Source organism: Homalodisca vitripennis, chromosome 8, assembly GCF_021130785.1.
Source record: "Homalodisca vitripennis isolate AUS2020 chromosome 8, UT_GWSS_2.1, whole genome shotgun sequence".
NCBI lineage: Eukaryota > Metazoa > Arthropoda > Insecta > Hemiptera > Cicadellidae > Homalodisca > Homalodisca vitripennis.
In genome coordinates, this window is record NC_060214.1 from 70,104,663 (window position 1) to 70,128,365 (window position 23,703).

The window sequence follows — 23,703 nt, forward strand, 5'->3', positions numbered from 1 at the left end:
AACCTTATAGATGTCGAGGAACAGCACACCACTAACCACAAATGTCGAGATTCTGGGGTTCATGGGCAATTCGATAGGTCTAGTCTACTGTGGGAGATGACTATTGGAGTTGGTGGGGTTTGTTCCCTAACCTCAGAGGTTCTTGCTAGCCTAAACAAGGGTGTGCCACCCCTTGCCTACTTTGACTGGAGAGGCTGGTTCAGAGCTGGCCTCCCCTTCTTCCAGGTATACATGACTTTGAGATGTAGTGCCCTAATTCTTCCTCATAGATCTCAATAGGAGGCGGTTCCTACTCTCTAACCTTACCTATCCAGAATATCCGGTCACTCCGGAAGCAGCGCAAAGGTACTTACAGGACTAAGTGCAATTTATAAGCTTCTTGTCCTAAGAGAACAAACATAACAAGGGGAGGCTGCTACAGAGCTGGTAAATGCTGGGAATGGCAGCTGCATTACCAGTTCATGTTATTTTAGAGTATATTAGGTCTTGATAAGCCATGAAACTGAGGATTCCTGAACCAGGCCACTGGTATCAACAATGGTGCTTCTTTATCATAAAACTCCAGTATTAAAAAATTCAATGTGTAAACAATATTGTCTACAGAGGAGGGGTTTACAATGGGTTGCTTGGCACCTAGGTAAATTTGTTAAGAAAGCAATTTCATTCATCCATTGAAAATATATATCGTTAATAAATATTTTAGTATATTAAATCATACTCTGAAATGGCCTGGATTGGATGTTGCTATTTGTTTGCATTTTCTTAGTTGACATAGTGATCTAGTTGATTTACATAATAATCAACATATCGAGAATCATAAAAGATACCAATAAAATGTTTATACAAAACGTTTAGGAATTATTATCAGCATTCTAGAACAGTTTTAGTATTTTCTCTAGGTTCACAAATAACTGAGTTATTTTCTTAAAAGTGTAAACGGTTACGATTAAGAAATGAAAGGGAGCATCACGCTGACAAAAAACCTAGTTAAGATATTTACAAATTCAATTTGTGTACCATGTCTTAATTGGACATTTTGGAAACAGTTATTGTTTCCAAACACTGGGTTATATAGCATAGATATATGTAACATTTTGAAGAGAGAGTCTTGGGGCTCTTGGGGTCATGTTTGGTGAAGTTATGCACCAATGTTTGCCAAGTGCCACCATGAAGGCGATTTGATACACAAAATCTACCTAAAAAGGGATTTAAAGACCAATGATAATATTCAAATTGAGATTTATTATTTGTGTAATAATGATTGTTGTTAAAATTTAAAACCATATGTATAATATATACACACATAAATATAATTGGTTGGCATTAGCAAAGCCTATCACTCATGGAGTCACAAAAATTTAATTTCTGTCTGGTAAATTCTCTCTTGGTAATTTGGCATGTAGACTGTTATTTACTTTGAAACCTACCTTAATAGAAAAAATGTGAATAGTATCATGTGGCAAGATATATCAAGAAACATTTCATCTATCGAATTAAAATCTTGCATGAAACAGTATTTCTACAGAGATAAGAATGAGTTCTATGATGACAAATGTTCAACCACGGAATTTGACTGAGTGTCATTGAAACCTATCACTCAGTAGGCTGACACAATTTCTCATTCGTCTGCGGCAGACACGTAAAGTTTCCTGCATGATTGTCTGTCTAGCTAATCTACAGGGCATCTTGAGAATTAATTGAGCTACTGAATTGAAATTATGCATGCAACCTACACGAAGCCTGTTGCATGACACATGGTATGGCATACTCCTACGTTTTATATATTCTTCCAGGTACAACCAAAAATACATACACTAATGATAAACACTTACATATAAAGAATCGCTGTAATTCCTCTTGCAAATAATTTATTAAATGTCATTTACGCAATGTAGCACTTGGTGTTGCTGATGACAGGGAATTCCTAAATAAACTTAAAAAGTTCCTTTTTTAAAAGAATACTACAGTATTCGAGAATAACTAGAAGAGAGAAAATTGTAGACCTCCATCATTAGTTTCCTTATTTTAGGTTTCATGGGTAACTCTGTATTGATTTATTACTTTTATATACTACATCGTATATACATTTATTTTGACTATTGTCCATGCATTTTGTTTGTTGGCAATAAGAATTGAGTTGAGTTGAGCATGTGATCCACTTGGTCCCACGATAAAAAATTTATACGTTTTGTTGAAACATTTTTCTGTCACAGTCTTGAAAATCCGAAGCCAATTGACAGTAAGATCCTCTCTCCGGGCATGAGAACGAGCAGAATGGTACTCCAGTCACCTTCCTCCAGAGTGGCGTCTGACCTTCTCTCACTAAATAGATCAATGTCTTCTCAGGTTATAGGTCTGATCACGGGACATGGTTACCTGAGGAAGCATCTTCACAGAGTCGGCATCCTTCAGGAGGATCCGCTCTGTAGAATGTGTGATGAGCAGGATGAACTGCTAAACACTTGCTCTTTGATTGTCCTTCAATAGCAAAGGAAGCGGTTTGCCATCTTTGGTAGTTTGGACAAGGGTGGTGAATTTCCCCAGGAGGACCTGATAGGTCGTTTTCAGCAGTTTGTGGAACTGCTGAAATCATAGACTGGTAGGCCTCATGGTGTGCTTCTGGGGTGCGCAAAAGGCCCTTGAGGCTTAAGTGCATGGCAGTAGACAACCCCATAGAAGAAGATCCTCTCATGTTGTTATGTCACTTTTCTTTCAAGAGATTCTTCATCAAGTACATACAGTAACGATTACAGTAGCAAGTGAACCTCACAATAATAGACCTGTGATATGTTCTACTATCGCTCACTGCTGCTGGCTCACTTAAAGTGGTCTATCAATGCTAAAGATTAACATTGTTCAATGTTCACTTTCTCTATGTACATGTGCATGTATATCCTCTTTTGTTTATTTCAGATTGTGGAAGACATACCAATATTGATATTGTTCAACATTTTTAATTTTTATGTAAATTCAATTCCTAAATCATCAATCTTCCCCTGCAAATATGTAATGAGGTTTTACAATAATTTATAGATCACCTCAAGCACTGCCTACTGCATAAACAGTTGTAAAAGGAACACATTTCTTTAAATTCCTATTATTAGTGCTCGAACAGTTGAATAGGAAACCATTCCAATGGTTTTCGTATGTGTGTGCTCTCATGTTTCTTCAAATCTCCACTTTTAGTACATGCATAAGTGCAGATGGAACATTTAAAAGGTTTTTCACCTGTGTGTGTTAACATATGTAACTTTAAATTTCCACTTCTATTAGTCGCATAGCTGCACATAGAACATTTGTAAGGTTTTTCTCCAGTGTGTGTAAGTATATGAGCCTTTAAATTTGAACTGCTAGTATATGAACAACTGCAAAGGGAACATTTGAAAGTCTTTTCGCCTGTGTGCCTTATTAAATGTATCTTTAAACTTGAATTTGTAGTAGTTGCATAGTTGCACAATGAACACTTGAAAGGTTTTTCATTTTTGTGCATTAACATATGTGCCTTCATTTCTGCATTTCTAGAACAGGAATAGTCGCAGAGATGACACTTACAAGGTTTTTCACTTGTATGTGTTAACATGTGTGTTCTTAAATCTCCACTTCTTGTACCTGCATAGCTGCACAAAGAACACTTATGAGGTTTTTCTCCACTGTGTATTAACATGTGAATCTTCAAACTGTTACTACTAGTGCAAGAATAAGAACAGTCAGAACATTTGTAAGGTTTTTCGCCTAAATGATTTAACATGTGCGTCTTTAAATCACCACTTCTTGTACTTGAATAGGTGCACGTGGAACACTTGTATGGTTTTTCATTTGAATGCATTAACAAATGTGACTTTAGATTGTGATTTCTACTGGAGGAATAGTCGCAGAGAGAACACTTGAAAGGTTTTTCGCCCGAGTGCTTTACCATATGTACCTTTAAATACCAGTTATTAATGCATGAATAGCTGCATAAGGAACACTTGTATGGCTTGTCACCTGTGTGCGATGACATATGCAACTTAAAACTGTCCCTTGCACTGCAAGAATAGCTGCATAAGGAACAATTGTATGGTTTTACACCTGTATGAATTGACATGTGTGCCTTTAGAGAGGAACTTCTTATGCATGAATAGCTACACAGTGTACATTTATAACGTTTACCACCTGTGTGTGTTAACATATGGTTTTTAATATTTGCACTAATGTTGCATGCGTAGTTGCAAACGGAACACTTATAACGTTTCTCTCCAGTGTGCCTTAACGTATGTGTCCTTAAATTTCTACTACTAGTGCTGGAAAAGCTGCAGAAAAAACACTTAAATGGTTTTTCACCAGTGTGTGTGAACATATGAGTCTTTAAATGTAGACTGCTAGTGCTTGAATAGCTACACAGAGAACATTTGTAAGGTCTAACACCAGTATGCCGTCGCATATGTATTTTTAGAACTCCATTTCTGGTACAAGAATAGCTGCACATAGAACACTTGAATGGTCTTTCACCTGAGTGCATTAACAGGTGCGCCTTTAAATTTTCATTTCTAGTGCACGAATAGCTGCATAGAGAACACTTATAAGGCTTTTCACCTGTGTGTGTAAACATATGTGATTTTAAATGTCCACTGCTAATGCTTGAATAGTTGCACTGGGAACATTTGTATGGCTTGTCACCTGATTCACATAACACATCTGTCTCCATATCTTCAACTGGAATGCTTATATCGCTACACATTGTATACCTATAAGAAGAGTTCTCCTGTGTTACTTAAGATACATGTATTTACTTTTCCACTTGCCTAGTTACGTATAGAATACGTAAAGTAAACTTTTACAAGTAATTACTTGTATTTACTTTACACTGTATCAACTTATCACCACTATCGTCACAAATATAAGGTTTGTTTTGACAATACTTTTAAAATATTATTATTTTTTGTGCTGTAATATGTTAAAAACAAAGATGACACTAAAAGTATTGTTTGGCACAAAATTTGAAGTAGTTGATATATAGCAATGTTTTTGTAGGGCTTCTTGCTTTCCATGGATGAATTATGAATCTTTATTCACAGAACTCAACAATATTTTTTTAAATCTTGTTGGTTTTGAGATCATGTTGAATCTACCTGAAAACAACACAAATAAGAATATAATACAAGTAACAGTCAGATCACTAGTTGAAATAAATTTAAAAAAATAATTTTTACATGCTTTAGTTGATCTTTGAACATAAATAACTTAAAAATAGTATATGATAACAAATTTATAGCTATCATGTTTAATATAGACTATTTAATTAAAACCAACATACAAAGGTCAAGAATATCAGTTGATTATGGAAGGACAAAATTGTATCAAAATATGAATGCTAGTACTCCTAGAGACCTAAAACAATGAGGTTATAATTTTACTTGCTCAAAAATCCCTAACTCTGTACCAGGCCCCCTAAAACCAAATTGATAATGATAAAATGCATTATAGCACAAAACAAAATAGTGTTTTAGAATTTTACTTGAAAAGAACTTAAATTTTAAAGAATTAGAGGTAGAAACAACAACTGTTTGGGTTTGTATCTATTCAACTAGAAGCAAAAACTAGTACACACAGATAGTTCCAATATAAACCACATGTCATCTAGGAACAATTATAAAAAAATCAGGGAGTAACTCAGAGGTCCGTGTTAGGTTCAATTCTCTTCCTGCTCTATGTTAAAGACCTTCTGCATACCTCCCCCAGTGCATCAGTAATTTTTGTTTCTAATGACACAACAATTACTGCATCAACTAATGATTTTGGAAGTTTAGGTTATGCACTAGAGACAGCTTTGAATGAGGCTAGGCTGTGATGGTAAAGTTTGCAGCTAGACCCAACATTAAATAAGACCTTCAACTTGATGACACCACTATGGCTTCCTCCTTAACTTTTAGTAGATGGTAGAGTTAACTGGAAGGATCATGTATCAGCGGCTGCAGGGAAATTAAGTGCTGCATGTTTTGCGCTGAAAGTTCTTATCTTTTTAGTAAGTGAGGGTATTAAAAACTGTATATTATGCTTATGTATATTCCCATCTGAGATATAGCGTGTTTCGGCTGGGCCTTCGACAGCCTTGTAGGCTTCATTTTATTCAAAACAGAATTCTTACCTCCCATCTAGTTGCATTATTTAAATTCTTTGTTATTACGTGTTATTATTATGAAAATCTTAATTTAAACCACATACAACATAGGTACTAGATGACATAAAATACTTCACTAACCAATCCACCAACTTGGTCTTTACGAACAAGAGGCTCGTTCTGCAGCATTAAGACTTTAAAATGGGCTCTCTAAAGAATTAAAAATTATTTGGACATTGAAGTAATTCATATTATCCCTAAAGTACCACCTTCTAGACCAGTCATACTATTCTGTTGAAGGATTTTTTTAATTACGGCAATGTTAGCACTTATTTCGCTAAATTATTTTAGTTTAAATGTTATGTTAAATTATGTAATCATTAGAATAATAAATCGTAAACTAAAACCCTTTTAAAATTCTTTTATTTCAGACAATACAAACATTTATACAAACAATGTGGAGTATACAAAATTAACTGTAGTGACTGTGAAAGCTATTATATTGGACAAACTGGCAGAAATTTTAATAAAAGGTTTAAAGAACATATACAAGCTTTGAAAACAAATAACATGTCTACAATAAAATCAAATTTCACTGAACATTTATTAGAAACTGGATATAACTACAAAAATATTGAAAAGAACATGGAAATTTTGGATATCGAAATGAAAGGAGAAGAATTACATATTTATCTAAATTATAACAAAGATCCTCACAATATATTAAATAGCAATTTAAAAAATAAAACAAATCCTATCTTTGAAAAAATATTAAACACAGAATACTAATCAAAATTACAACTGTGTCATATAAATTTAACATCTGTTTAAATAGTCAACAGGTGTATATTTATTTGTTTTGTTTATATTTAGTTAGAGGTTAATGTTCACACTGAAGATGGTTTATACCGAAACACGTGTCGGAAATAAAAGAATTTTAAAAGGGTTTTAGTTTACGAATTAGTATTCTAACATAAAGATAACCCTATAATGTGGAGTTCATAACATATGTAATCATTGTTTATCTTTTTTTTATTTGAGTTAGTTTTAATTATTTTAGTATGAGTATATTTTAGCTTTTAAACTTACTTAACAAGTCATGTTTACTAAACTAAACATAAAATGTAAATCTAAGTAACACTGAATTAAATACAAAATTCCCCAAACATATAATATTAATGCACTTAAGTTTAAACACAGAGGAATTTTAACTATGAATAACATCATTTACCAATGATAAATGCCAACAATATAATCCTAGAACACAATAATTGGAAATGCAACGACCAGAACTATAATATATATATATATATATATATATATATATATATATATATATATATATATATATATATATCACAACCCCGAGATGTATCAAATTCACAAATAACTGACATTACAAAATGATGTACATGCCATAAAACTTATTTACATCAGTAATGAATGCTATTTGAAGTGCTGATCTGTAAAAATGTCAAATGCACACTGTTTAAACAAATATTTAAAGAATACAAAATTACTCACTTGAAATTGTATGTAAGCATACTTACAGATAGATATACAAATAAGATACATAACTGAAATAACTGTTCCATAAAATAAATTAAATTAAATATGAATAAGAATAATTTCCAATCATTAACAGACAAGAGAAAACAATATTCAAGACAGGAAAGTCAATATTCCAGCAATTAAAACCTGGTCTGATTAATGTCTTGCAGAAGAATCTTGGTGATATTAAAGTGATGACATAGATTATAGACATTGTAGTTATCATCAACCAACGCAAGAACATGTTTGAATCTGACCCTAGATCAATCCACACAAGCACCAAAGAGATTCTAGTTACAAGAATCTAGTTACCAAAAATGTTCTGTTCAAACTTGATTGCTTGACCATCTGTTGTTAATATACTCATTTTCAAGGCCTTCTTCCAAATCCCATATACTAATATTCCGAATCCCGCCAAGGCATCCATGTTATTCAGTAGGAAATTTTATGTGAAACTGCGGGTAACTGCTAGTATTACTATACCAATTATACTATACGTATAAATAATCATACTGTGATTATACACAATATTTAAACAAAACTGGACAGGCAGCCAATCAAAATTGTGTTTCACTATTTTTATTATTTATGATTTTTTGCTCCTACTTGTACTCAGAACAGCAATAAATAGCAACAAAAGTACAAATTAGAAATCAGCCAAGATTTCTTAAAATGCAGTATATTTTATGAGCTGTAGGCTATTCTAAAGTTAAAATTTATGTAGGCTTAAGTTAATGTGCATTTAGTGTGCGCAAAATGTTTAAAAATATTTTCAGGTGACAAATTATTAGCCTAAATATTAAAAAAAACTCGATTTTTATTAAATCTTAAGGCAAATTATTGATGGTGAAGCATGAGCTCCATTATTGCTACTACCGTTTAAGCTAAACGTGTGATATAAATTTATTATGATTTAAATAAAAAAATGGACTAAGTAATATTTTATATAATATTAATTATTTTCCAGTAGTTGTTTAAGAATAGTCTGCTTATATTTAAAACAAATCTCAATTAAATTTACCAACAAATGTCAATATATACTTCTTAAAATATTATTGTATTAATTTGTTATTCGTACATATTTAATTTCTGTCAACAATAACAAGTGAAAGCGAAAAAAAACCGTATAATATAAAACAAATAACAACATTTTACTATATCCTATACCACATGTTATAATGAAATTTAATAACACATTAAGAGATTAGAGTATTAAATACTGCAAGAAGGTTAAAAAAACCTTAAATAATTTTTTTACCAAATTAAAGCCATCATAATGATAATGTTTATCCCAGGCAGAAAAAAGCTATATGGCACAGCAGCATCTCTCTTCGGCAGTATTGGCTGGACCCCCAACTAAAAGTCTTTTCAACAATACTTGGATTTAAGTTGGCCTATCAATAATAAATTGCTTTAAATTTGCTAATTTTAGACACATATTATTCCATTAAATCAAATTTTTCCACCTATTTACGAATTCCAATACAATAGAAATATCCATTGTCCAACTACTAAAAATAACAATAAAGTAACAAAATTCAAACATGCTGACTAATTTGTGCCCATAAAGAGTTAATAGGCATAATTATATATTTAGTTTTGTTATAAAACACAAATACTAAATATAAAATAAAACCTTTAGTAACATCAGGAATGTGCAGTAAACACGCAGTAAGCAAACAGTAAATTTGATCTCTAACATTTTATTCAAGTTATTTTATTATAGTATCCCCAAGAGATGTTAAAGTGTGTTAATACTTTAAAGTTGGGTAAGAATTAAAATTAAAAAGCTTAAATTTGAACTGTTGGTTAGTATTTTAATATGAAATGAAATAGTACATGTTTTACTTACAAAAGACTGTAAAGACCATATTTGCATACACTTTCCAAAAAACTTATAACTGTTGTTTTATTTGGCACATTAAATTGAAATAAGTTTTAAAACTTATGATTTAATATAATGTATTAAACAATGGCCTTTGAACAATGTTTTTTTATTATTTTCAGACAGATTTGTAGAACTATATTTAATACAGTGTGTCCTTCCTGTGAAACCAAGTACAGGCATCTATCTGCAAGGATTGTTATAACAGGATTGATTCTTATCAACAAGAAAACCAGCCATATCTTATCAGTCTGCTAGAACACTGACTGGAGTAAATAATTAACATCACTGCTTTCCTTATTTTAAGAAGCTTTGTCTGATCCTGGCAAGTATACAGCTACTACTTGGAGTCAGCCAAGACTACAATCTGAAACGATTATTTTTACATGATAATCTGAAGTTTTCATAACATCCATATTATTACATTGTTAAATAATACTTTGGAAATATTATAACTAATTAATATTAATAAACTATTAGTTTAATCAATCCTATTTAATTTCAGATTTAATGAAGAAATAAACTTTGATTCTGATTTCGTACTTAAAAAACGCAGTAATGGAGAAAGTTGTGACTCTTAATTCTAAATATAAAGCTGCCATTGAACAAGAGCTTCAAATAAAGGGAAAATAAATCTTCAACAAATGAAATCTTATTAAAGTTTTCTAAAACCACAAAATTTAATAAAGAACACATTAATAATAAAAAATTATATGAATATAAGAAAACTCTTATTGAATAAATAAAAAGATTAAAACACAAATTGGTCTAAACTAAACATAAACTGAATATATTGTCTTCGGACTGTTTACTTACAAATGACCACTTCAGTTCATATGACACTCTAATGGTTTAGATGATTGGAAATAATTGGAAAATATATCTGGTTGACACAACTATGAATTCTATAAAGAATTTAAATACCTTAGAGTCATCTTAAACCTAAAAGTGCTACAAGTCACTATTACATTAAAGCACTTCCAAATCGTTAGAACATGATCACAATGCATTAACGAGAATCGTCATTGTGCCGTTACTAAAACATTAATTGATAATATGTTTAACACACCAAATATATTATATATACATTGAGACACATTGACACATTTAGCCAAAACAAGTACCATTAGATTTGTAATGAAATTGTTCAAATAGTTAGTGTCCAGCAAATTTGTTATAACTATATACAGTATTTTTTTTTTTTTTATTTGACTTTTGACAAAAATTTTCAACAGATGGCATTTTGGTAATATCAAAAAATAGAAAACATTATTTTTTATCTACTCAAACCTATGTGTCAAAGTTGGTTTCTTTAACTAAACAAACTAGTTTTAGAGATAGTAATATATGTATGTATATATATATATATATATATATATATATATATATATACAATACAATATAATTGAATCGTAAAAAGTAAGGGCTCTGTGGTGTAATAGTAGCACATTCACCCGGCAAGTGAGAGATCCGGGTTCGAGTCCCGACGGAGGAAGTACTTTTTGTGATTCTATGTTTATTGAAAATATTTAATAAGGCTATTGCCGTTTATACAAATTTGATTAATGTATATACCGGGTGTCCCAAAAGTCCCACCCCCCCTTCTAACTTTTGAACGGAATTAAACAAACCAATATCCTTTGGGGGGTAGTAGTTACATAATGACAAATGATGATTTTTGCGCTACATGAGAACTTAGCCTCTCAACCCAAAATGGGGGGTTAGGGGTCAAGTCAAAATTTTTAAATACAAACCACCATCAAATGACACTTCATTTTAAAGGTTTTTATAAAAGAAGAACAATGCCACAGACTAGAGGTCTCTATCTCAATCCAGTACGAAACAACGGCATGTCAAAGTTTTATTGAAAAGTTACGCTAAAAACACTATTTTTCTTAACTCATCTGTTCAGACTTATTCTTAATACTAAGTAGTGCTAAATTAAACTTAAAATAATTAAACTTAATGTTGAAATCTTACCTCAACCTTTTTTAAGCTCAAAGTAAATGCTCAAAATGGCCCCCATTTACTTCTTGGCAAAAATAAAGTCTTGATTCAAATGAATGCCTTACGTTTTCCAACATTTCTGGTGTGATAAGTCGGCAAGCGTTTTCAATCCGCATCCTTAACTCATCAATATAGAAATGTTGCAACGTAACATTGTTCCTGCCATTGAAATATTATGTTCCTCAAAATGTCTATTCCCTTTTCAAAATTATTATAAGTCTCCTACATATTACATCATAAGTGCTCTCACTAAGAAAGCTAACAGATTGAGGCTTTAGGATTCCTCCCCTGACCATTTTAAGTACTACTGAAATCTTTAGAGCTATTCAATAATGAAAATCATGGAATGTTGCGCTGAAATTAGGATGGGAATATCTTCCAATGGCCATCACTCATCTTGTGAGTGCTATGAAATTTAGATAAGATTCGCCTATGACGTCCTTGGTTTTCCGCAGAAGATTGTGTGCAAAGCTTTGGCTAACAGCTATTTTAATAAAATGAGATTACTTTTTTTGTAACTATCTAAATTCCTAATTCTCTGTTAATTACTATATCAAACCAGCTTATTATCACATGCATGTCTGTTGTTTTCACATTGTGGAGAAATCTTATCCAGTTTACGTACAGTGTAATATCATAAGAAAGGCTGATAGATACATTTCTATTGACAGGCATATTCAATCAATCATTTATAAAAACGTGATTCTTAGGTTTATGATGCCAGCCAGTGTCATAACTGGTATCAAAGTCTTCTGGTTCACACTGTGTCGACATTCTGCTAACACAATTATTCCCTCGCAGTAGAGAGCTACCCTTTGTCAACATATGTTTATTATTTTATATATTAAAAATAACATAGCTTTTAAAGAGAAATTAACCTTGATCTCGCCTTTTAGGATCAATTGTTGTTTACTGTATAATAATGGATTTAAACTCATGAGTTTTATTGACCAAAAGATATTATTAACACTGTTTTATCCTGCCAACAGTGTTATAGTTATAGTTTCCTAAGAACATTTTATGATTTACAACATCAAAAACCACTGAAATATCTAAAAAAAAATGCCAAGAAATTTGTTAGAATTATTAGTACTCTACATTTAAAAAGCATAAAATTAAAACTGAGTTTCAAAATTAACATGCAACTGAAAAACTAACAGAATTTTTGTTAGCTGACTGCAGAGTAGTAATTTTAGTGAATAAAATGATGAAATGTCTTAGACAATTATTTACAGTTTCATGGTCTGTACAACTACATCAATGTTGTACAAATGTATCTTCAAAAGACATCAATGGATTTCTTAAAATAATTTATATTGGTTTAGTAACATGCCAACAACTAGTGTCCTCATACTATCGATGTTGTTCAAATTTACCTTCAAAAAATTGGAATGGATTTGCTAAATTTATTTTAATCAGTGGAAATTTTCTTTTAAAAGCAAACAATAGCACTGGACCATGTTCTGTAACAAAATGTAAAATGGTTGTACACATTTTTAGTCACACCATTTTTCAATATTACATACACACAAATTACAGTATAAATGTCAATATCGACTGTTATAAAAGCTGTACAGAATCTGTTAATACCATAATTAATAACCAAGTGAAGTTTATATTACCTTATAAGTTTCGATGTTTTTTTTTTAATCAGTGGAAAATAGTAACTGAAATATCAGTACACAGATCTATACTAATTTTAGTACAGTATATAATATCCATCAATAAAACCATATGTTTCGTTTGGTTTAGCAACTGTTGACTGCAAAATAGCTCTCCACAGCCATGGCAAGGCTGAAATATTTCATGAATGTAATGATTGTGTAAGTTTGTTTTGACACAAGGTGGACTGGAAAACTTAGATGTTAGTCATGATAACAGTCATTTCAGCTTAAAAAATAAGACTATATGTTAATATTTATGCTTTATTTAAACTGACCAGCAACATTTATTTATTTATAAATACCTCTGTTTGATAGTACTATTCATCATGAACATGCAGATATCATATTATCTATTGACGTTAATCTTTAAATTTATAATTTGATGTAAAATAAAATGTAACACTAGACTCTAGTCGATGGCCAGTAGGAGGGTTAACCTTGAACTGGTCATTGTCATTCTTAAACGACAAAGATTTGTTGCTGCAGTGGCAAAACTGTCTATTTTAGATGATTGAACATGTTTTTTTACATGCATCTTAGTATACCTAAAAAAAGTTGAATTATTTACTATACCCACTTGACATTATTTGCAAATTTTTCACATATGAAATGCTTAGAAAGTGAATAGAAAAAGAACAAATAACAGTTACGTGCAGAAATTTAAAAATTATTTAATTAAAAATTAATTTAAATTAAATTTTTAAAATATCTAAAAAAGGAAATAGTAATTTAACAAGTTGACTTTAATGCCCCCTGGCATCAGTCAGGCCTGCAGTAGCATTCTAAGTACTGGCTTGCACTGATAGTGACAATTTCAGTAACAGATGAGAATTCTCGTAAATCTGACTATGAATGTCTGAGAGATATAAACAATATTATACACTCACCTAACCATAAAATCCTGGGTATAATATTATTTTGAAATCTTCAGACACAAAAACCGCATTATCTTCACAACCACATTAGGAGCTGTCTTTCATGTAAACTTTCTGCAACATTTAATCAATCAGGTGTCACAAAAATGTATCAATAATGAAAGATAGACAAAAACATGCATAATGACAAACAAAACTGAAATCATACAGAAAAATAGCAATGTTTTCACCAGAGATTAACTGTGGCTTAATGAGAAAATATCGAAATTAATTTTTATGCAATTAATTTGCAAGCGTACATTAAAAATAATATTGTACAGCAACCATCAGATTTTAATAATTTTGGTAAAAAACTGTGTTTTAGTAAAAATATATGTTTAATGTGAAAATATTAAATCAACTTTTAATGAAACGTAAAATCTTACTTCAATAATTTAAAGTAAATTCAATTCAATTCAATTCAATTCAAATTAACTTTATTCACGACTTTTACAATGTACACTTACAGTATAAATACAGAATAGCGTCAACCATTATATTACAATATGTCTATTTAGTGACTACATAAATCATTAAATAAAGAAATTTGCCTCAAAATGTTGTGTAAATGACAACACTGATTTTACAATTTGGTTACTATTTATAATATATCATATTAACAACTAAATTGTAAGATAAACTAAGTTACCTCAAAATATTCTTTAATTGAGTATACAGATTATTCAATTAAAAATTATTTTAACTTTGTTTTAAATATGCAAATTTGTGAAATTTTTAGAAACGTTTTTGGAAGAAATAACAAGAATTTGGATCCTATAGCTGTGTTTTTTATTAAAAAGTTCTAAGTTATGTTTTGGGATTGATGGATAATTTCTATAGTGAGTGTTATAATCATGATTTCTCCTAATTTAGGTATACTATCTTCATTTGATTTCACAAGCATGATAGTTTGAAAAATATATAGACCATATACGGTAAGCATTCTTAATTTAGAAAAATGCTGTTTGACAGATTCATTGCATTCTAAATTTAACATTATTTTAATAGCTTTTTTTTGTTGGTGAAGAATTCTGTCTAGATTTTTTTTTAGCTCCATACATGCTTATACCATAAATAAGACATATGTGAATTGATTAATGCAAAATAAATAGTTTTTAAGGTTTCAACATTACCATACCCTTGACATTTGTCGTAGAGCGTAAAGACCAGAGGACATTTTATTTACTACAAGGTCAACATGTTTATCCCAACTTAAGTGTTGGTCCAATATTAGTCCAAGAAATTTTGAGTTTTCTACTTGATTCAGTTTTGAATTTTTTAGATAAATATTTGGCTTTAAATTTTGATCTAGTTTGTTTTGTACAGAATGAAATAAAATGTTATTTATTTATAGCCTACTTAGTAGGAGATTTTTAGTGTCTGAAAATTCTTTTACAGTTGTAAAAGCTCAATTTCTTCTTGACTTTTACCTGAAATTCTTACTCCAAAACTTCTATATACAAATGTTTGGAAAAAAGGTTATTGTAAAATAAGTATTGTATTAATTTGTATACTCTACTTGTCATGTTATGCAGTATAATTTGTACATATAACAGATTTAGTAATTAGTTATGTTTTTATTTAAGTCAATAAAAAAGAATAGTCTGAACAAAAATGTTATTTCCAGTTTATTATCAAAACATCATTTTTTAACTAAATTTTGTTACATTCATTATGTTTCAGTTTTTTATAACTATACTATATTAGAGACCATAAAAATTTAAATAACATTCATTAGCTAACTGTTCCTGAGACATGAAAACATATTGCACTGTAATACTGCGCCTAAATCAATACTCCAAATGCTGCCACCAGCACCACTACTGCTACAGCTGGGCTCAGTCTTAAAATGCATGACTTCTACAGTGCATAAATATGGAACAGATATAGGCTACTTTTATATTTTACTGCCGATTTCTTTTTTGTGTAACTGAATGATTAAGGTGTCCAAATATATTTCAAGTTCAGATAATATTTTTTATGTTAAATCCATAGCTCTTTAAGACAACTTTCTTGAATACAGAAATAGTAGACAAACTTTTTCTGGTCACTCCACATGAAGTTACAGGCATTTAAAGTATTTATAATTACGAAAACATGGCATGTACTAAAATATATTGCTGTTTTACAAGTTATTAGAACAACATAAGGAGTTATTGTTTATGTTTGTATAAAATAGTATTAAAAGTTTAAATCAAATAAATTAAAGCATGTAAAATGTGGTCTTCACCATGAACATAGAAAATTAAGCATTTAGTGTTTCTTGCAAAAATTGCCAAAATCAGAACCGTCTCGATTCGCCATTCCAACACTTTTATTTCATACGTGACTAAGAAGTTGTTTATGTCCAAGTTTCAGAAGTTAAGAAGGTAATAAAATACATGAAAAAACAGAGCAGTTTACCATTCAACTATAAGCACCGTTTCCACAGATTAAGGAGTAAAACACAACAGATGTTCAACACGGCAATATCATATGTATGTACACGCTTGATGCGTTGATCAGTTCTACCGACTGTATTACACGTATACATGTTAATGGCCCACATTAGGGCACGGTGAGACCTTGCACTTATATGCGCTTACGGCACTACTACAGTTAATGCATATTATCTTATATATTAATATCTGTAATTGAACTTAATTCTTACTCTAATAAGCCACCAGCAATATATGGCCATATATTGCCACCAGCAAGTCTATATGACATTATATAACTACTGATATTGATATGGTAACAAACTGACTAAATCTCTCTGTAACTCAATCTCTGCAGTCTCATAGTGGTATTCAAAATATATCCTCAGAGGTGAAAAAGTGCTGAGGTTGATGGCATTGGAAATTCTATTTATCCAAGAGAAAGAAAATTTGAAATCTATTATTCTCACATCAACTATGAAGAACAGATTGGAATAAGAGTTGGTCTAAAGGACTTTAAAGAAATAAACAATGACAAGGCCTCAAAACAAAATCAATCATAAACCTATCAAACGAGTCTAGAAAGCAGTCGAAAGTATGAACTCTGAAATGTGCATTATTGAAGATAGTGAGGGACCTGTGACAAAACAAGTATTCAGTCCACACGGCATTGGACAAAACAATGGCTGGGTTTCCTACTCGAGACTGAAGATGCATGTTAAGTGTGCCAAGGCAAACAGAAGAATACAAATTGAAATAGCTGCCACAAGGAGACACTAAACAAACATATGGTTAATAAACAAAAAGTTGAAATATGTAGTGGAAGAAGTCAGCTCAATAATTAGGAAAAATTGTCAAGTAATCAGTTTTTTACAATTGGATTTGATAAATTTTTAATTTATGCTTTTCTTAAGAAATATTTATTTCTGGGATTTATACTTTAAATGCAAGTTGTGTATAACTATTTTAAATTTCCTATGCCAATATTACTAAATTTGTTTTCCAAAATTGATTCCTCATTGTCAGTTAAAATTTTAACAAAGTATTTGTGCTAGAAACAATACTTGGGATACTACAATAGAAAAGGGATACAATATGAGACACATTGTAAAGGCTTAGTCATAATTTTTCACATAATAAATGTACAATCATAGTTATCTATACTACCCATTTTAAAGAGAAAATTTAAAAACATTTCTTTTAATTATAACATTTTAAGTACACACAAAAAGAAAAATGTATACTCAAAAATGGCTTAAGTAACCCTACGCTCCCAAGCTGTTGTACATAAATATTTGAAATATTTTATGAAATCACATTATGTCTCATCATTTAGTTAGAAAATTTTAAGTAGTAGTATTATTTAAAAGTTTTAAATTTGAAAAAAAGTTTTAGTCCTCTTGTTATTTTATATTCCCCCTTGCACTTTACATGGTGCAATTCTATTTACAAAACAAGCCATCAAAATAAAAATTGGAACAGTATTATACCTGGTCCTTGGGTTTTAAGCCTATTTTATAAGTAAAAAATAGTTCCTTTTGGCTCAGTTGGAAGAAGTACTGTAGATAGATTTAGTGACAGCTAAAATACAATTAATTTTTCACATGGGATGTGCATGAAGTCAACATCTCAAAAAATGATTGAGATACAAAAAATTGTTATAACAAAAAGTTATGAAATGTTTTAAGCAATCCAGAACATTTTTTATTTTTCTCTAGGATAATAAATAACAACTTACTAAGTTGTCAGTTTTCTAAAGTTTGAATGTTTTCCATATTTAAACTAAATAGTGCATTAAGCTGGCCAATAAATTTAGTCGAGATATTTATAAAATGAATTTTTTTATCGAATTTGAACTTGTTTCAGAATTCCTAACCAGTTCTTGGTGATAGAAAAATTCTTATGGGATTTACATGTATTCGATATTTCATAAACAGTTTAAGATACAACATTTTTTATTACAAAATGTTTTGGAAATGCTATAAGCATTCCAGAACACTTTATTTTTCTCTAGGTTTCTTCAATATCAGAGTTGTGAATATTTTTAAGTATGAACACCCGCCATAATGAAAGGAGAAGCGTACCAATCTTGCCAACGAATTAGCTGAGACATTTATAAGATCAATTTTTTCACCTAGTTTCAACCTGTTTGGACTTTTTTGGAACAGTTATCGTTTCCACAAGCCACATTATATATTTGTATATAATAGATATACAGTATATTTATGTATGTGTGTGTGTGTGTGTGCGTATGTATAAATATATATACATATATATATACAAACTTTTGAATGAAGGGTGGTTTTGGGTTCTGGGAGTCATGTTCGGTGAAGTTATATACAAAATTTTCTTTAGTGCTACCATGAGGACAATTGCCAATAAGATGATTTTGTATAAAAAAATCTACCTCATTGGAGTTAGTATTATACTTTGGTTTGTGCCTAGAATCCAAAAATAAACATATTTTGTATGTCGAATATGTTGGTATGTGACAAAAAAACTTTATATATTTGCGGTAACGATTGAGTGATATAGTGGAACTTTAAGGGCAAAAAATATTTAGAATGAATATAATTGTTTTCTACTTTGAAAAAAATTAAAGTTACATAACAAGTTCAAAGCAGAGTGAACCAGTTTAAATAACAATTTGCAGTCATGTTCCTGACATTTAATTCTATTATCTATCCAAATGGATGTTATTCAAAAAAGAATAAAGATTATTGAATAAACTTGTCCTTTAAGGTCATAATTTACCATTATCATTTACAATATTATTCATTGCTAAGAAGAACAGAATCGATTTTAAAAAGTAGCCTATACCAGAAAATTTGTTAGAAGACAACTTGCAGGATTGTTGCAGTTTGTTGTACCAAAGTAAACATTGCAATAATATATTGTTGTTTCATATTTTTTTCAATATCTTTTTTTAATATTTTTGTAAAACTTTTATAAAATTAATTAGAAATATACATAGTAATGTTAATACTCTACGTTTTCTTATACACCTAGTAAAAATGATTTAGCTAACTACAGTTGACTACTGGTGAGTTTGAGTTGTTTGTTTTTACCATTTTTAGTAAATATGTAAGAACACAAATCTATTTTAATATAAAATAATGACATTTTCAGGAGCTGTTCATATTTAAATTTACATACTATATCTTGAGATAGCATTCAGTTTGTTTTACTATCATTACGAATTGCCAACAGCTAAATTTAATTTACAACCTAATATCAATGCAAATGAATTTAGATATTTTAACCATAGGCCTCATTATATATAGAATTGACAATGGGGTAGTCTCAAGTAAAAGGCTCAGGTGAGGTGAGACCCACCCTTGTAACAGTGTTCATTAGTAGACTACTTCATTATGTGCCATCCAGTCTCAACATACAAAAGTGTATTAAAACATCTCCAACTCTCTTGCGTTGCAAGAGTGGGAAAGCTTTGAAGACTTCACTACAGAGATGGCTTCTACACCCTACTATAGTCTGGGACTATTCCAACGGAATACACTCAACAAAAAATACCACAACTATTGTATTTTCTTTCTTGACGATATTTTTAATCTTCATAGTGACAAATAAAGATAATTCTGATTTGTATTTTCTTATTGGATGATAAAATCTAGTATTTAATTTTTCCAAATGAAGTTTGTTGCCTAACCAGAGGACTTGATATTTGTGCTTTTGTACTAAAATTGCTCAACGAGTTCTTTCAAATTTTTAGACAAAACATGTTTTTGTGGCTGCAGTATAATAAGAGGCCACTACCACAATAGAATCATAGTATATCCTTAAAAACAGTAAAGAGTAACTAAATGTTAAACTGTTTTGTTTATTACATTTTATAGATACACAACATAGATAGTTTTTATATGTCAACATTTTTGTTTCTATAGTTTAGATAATCATAAATATGATTCTATTGTGGTGGTGGCCTCTTATTATACTGTAGCCGTATCAGTAGCTTAGATATATATTTTTTGGATGAAACCAACATACTTTGATAGAAGAGCGTATATAGTAAATAATAAATATACTGTATTAATGGTACTTTATTGACCACTAATTTTGAAATAGTTTTTCTTATTGGGGACCTAAAACACTACATTAATAGAAAGAAGAGCCTATATATTTGACTTACTGTGAGAATTGCTACTCATTATGATGATTGGTTCTTGTTTCCTGCTTCCCAAAACGAAGCAATGTCAGCAAGAAGGAGGTCATTCTGTCCGTATCTACTACTTGATACAACACAATATAAGTAGGTAAATTCGTTCGTATTATAAATATAAAAAGTTAATGAGGACTCACGTTATCTGAGCTTGAATTTGGACACTGTCTAGAAGGATATTTCCTTTATTCGCTATAAATGCAGGGTGGAAGGCACCACCAAAGACTCCACTGACAGCCCTAAACACATCATTACATTGACGTTAAAGTATTTGCATTTGTATTTAAGACCGTGGTGTTTTACTCCCAATATTTCAATTTTTATTCAGACACGAATATATTATATATCAATCCAAAGCTTAAATTATACACTACGTATATTACATTTCAAAATTTCCTGCACTTTTCTTATTTGTACTAAGGCTTATAAGTTTTCATTCAGCTAATAAAACACACTTTTGGGATTACTATGTATGATATAACATGTTTTATTTTTGTACATTAATATCTCATAATGCTATACCAAACAATTAAATGCTGTGATTTCAGTCAATTTGCTCCTTTTTTGTATATGTTGAAATGCTATGTTGGCCTACAACTTAAATATTTTAATAGCCCATGTAGTGTTACATATTATTAATGCATTATAAATTATTTGTTATTATTTTAGTATTGTTTTATAGTTTTCTAAAGTTAATTATAGTTATTTAAAAGAAATTAGGTACTTATAGAACAAATTGTGTTGTATTGTTTTCTAAAGTTAATTATCTTTTTTTATTTAAAAGAAATTACTTATAGAACAAATTGTGTTTAGAATATGAAAATGTGTATACAGTTGATACAGATGATTTAGTTTAGTTAAAATTAATGGGTAGAGTACGATAAGCGGACCCAGTTTTTTATATTGAATCTAGGATGGGGAGACTTTAATAAGTGGCCTACTCTCGTTACTCGGTTGTTTTTGTCGAATTTTTCAATATATTATCCAACTTCGATATGAAAAAATCTTACACAATAAGAGTTATAATAAATTAACGTAACAAGAAGAATCTTGTTTATTACCTACCATTTTTAAAATTATAAATTTAACACTAACATTACAAAACCAAATAAGGCATAGACTTACATTTAAAAGAAACCTTACAATGTTTATAAATTTCCCATTGCTTGACAACAATGAGTAATAGCTTTTGTGGAATGGAGGAAAGAATTCTCCCCATGGGTTACCAGGAGCCAAACGTACATGTTGAAGCCACTTAAAATTAAACTTGTGAGAAATATCTCACATATTTTCCTCATATTCATCGCCATTTTCAGCCTCAAAATATTAGTTACTTTTTGCTGTTTAATGTTTACATTAAAACTGCTATGGGTAGGGTACAATAAGCGGACCCGGTCTTTTATATCGAAGAATATAGTCATCAATACCTAATATTCGCATCTCAAATCCTAGACTATGAATCGATATAAAAGTACCTATAGTCCTCAATAACAATCATGTTTTAAATTAAAATATGAATTTAATATTTACAGTGATGAAACAAATCATTATAACCAAAATTACGAAAACTGAAGACGGCCATATTTACTCCTCTTGCAGTTACAGTTCTTTCTTTCCCACAAATTTCACATAATGGGTTTTTCGGCACAAGTCCTACATGTTGAAGCCACGAGAAAGCAACATCGTGTAGTTTTCTAAAATTGACTGCCATTTTTAATAATCAGAATTACTTATGTAAAATTGAAATATTATCCTACGTGTATTATTTTAAGAGTGTTTAAAGCTGTTGATATAGATTATTTAAGTTAATAGTTCAAAATAATTAATCAGTATTGATTGATTATTATATTGATGGTTATGATTAAGTAATATCGTTTGCCAATTTCGATATAAAAATCCTGATCCGCTTATCGTATCCTACCCACTGCTATAACTAATAAGGTGAAATCGTATGCTGAATTAAATAAATTGTAATATCGAGTTATGCCTTCAGATAAAAACATCGAACATATAAACTTATAGGGCAGCTTATTAAAGTCCACCCCTAACATAACAAGTGTTTCACATTGGGTAAAACATTGACTGAAATTCTAGCAGTACTGTTTATTGAAATTGTTACAGTAGCCAAACTGATTCCAGTTAAAAAATGATCACAAAATTATGACTTTTTTAGCATTTTATATCCTAATAGTCTAGCCTACATCTCATTGTAATTGTATTTACAATATTACGTCGATGGTGACATAGTTAAGATTTCTAAGCTAATCTTACTTTGTTTAGCAGCATACTTACAAGAATGCATCTTTTTTGCTTCTTTCCTCTTAATCCAGATTATAATTTTATTTCTCTTTAATTATACATTACTTTATCCTCTTTTAAAAAACGGAATAACTATCGATTAACTTTACACATAATACAATTCTCTATTAATCTTCTTAGGCTGTGTCGTATTATTCATACAACAAATCAAATAAACAAAAACAACACTTTCTTTTCATCTTTCTTTCTCTACTGACATCGACATTGAAGCTGTCTGTTACATACAAATACAATACAATGACAGTCGGTATACAGAGATGGACGATTGCGAGAGGTTGCAGTCATATCGTTTCGATCATCAGTATCCTTTTTTTATAACAACCTTCATTCTAGATTATTATTACATTATATACTAGCATATATATAAAGTAAATTGCCATATAGAAAAGAACAGTATTGGGATCGCTTCGTTCAAAGACACTCAGTAACTTAAATTAAATATTTAAAATCATAATATCATTGAAAAATTAAGTAAAAATTATCTGTCTTAAAGAATGTCCTACAATAAGTTTAACATGCCTTGAGGAAGTTTTGGTTCCAGATATCGTCTTAAAAGTTAGCTCTCTGATATGGAATGTACCTGCTACCGAGAACACTGTAAATTAACCAAAATTCTCCTAGACGTTCTCACAATAAATTCCCCAATTTAATCAAATCCAAATTAATGGCAGA

The 23,703-nt window shown here is 30.3% G+C and overlaps 1 protein-coding gene across 5 annotated transcripts; it reads right to left on the minus strand.

The window, feature by feature from the left end:
* Window positions 1-2,170: 2,170 nt before the first annotated feature.
* On the minus strand, window positions 2,171-23,272 carry LOC124367697 (zinc finger protein 26-like). 5 transcript variants are annotated; one of them, XM_046824751.1, is made up of 5 exons: window positions 23,005-23,272; window positions 20,853-20,951; window positions 14,092-14,193; window positions 12,917-13,003; window positions 2,171-5,108 (listed from the first exon to the last, which is right to left on the minus strand). In XM_046824751.1, exon 5 carries the CDS (start codon window positions 4,715-4,717, stop codon window positions 3,101-3,103), a length of 1,617 nt encoding a protein of 538 aa, XP_046680707.1. In that variant the 5' UTR covers window positions 4,718-5,108; window positions 12,917-13,003; window positions 14,092-14,193; window positions 20,853-20,951; window positions 23,005-23,272; the 3' UTR covers window positions 2,171-3,100. The 5 variants fall into 5 exon arrangements, with proteins under 5 accessions (XP_046680707.1, XP_046680706.1, XP_046680709.1 ...); XM_046824750.1 differs by lacking the exon at window positions 12,917-13,003; XM_046824753.1 differs by lacking the exons at window positions 12,917-13,003; window positions 20,853-20,951.
* Between the last annotated feature and the right edge of the window lie 431 nt (window positions 23,273-23,703).

Coding starts and splice junctions, on each gene's coding strand:
- LOC124367697 (XM_046824753.1), bottom strand. CDS start 4,717: ATGTGTAGCGATATAAGCATTCCAGTTGAAGATATGGAGACAGATGTG.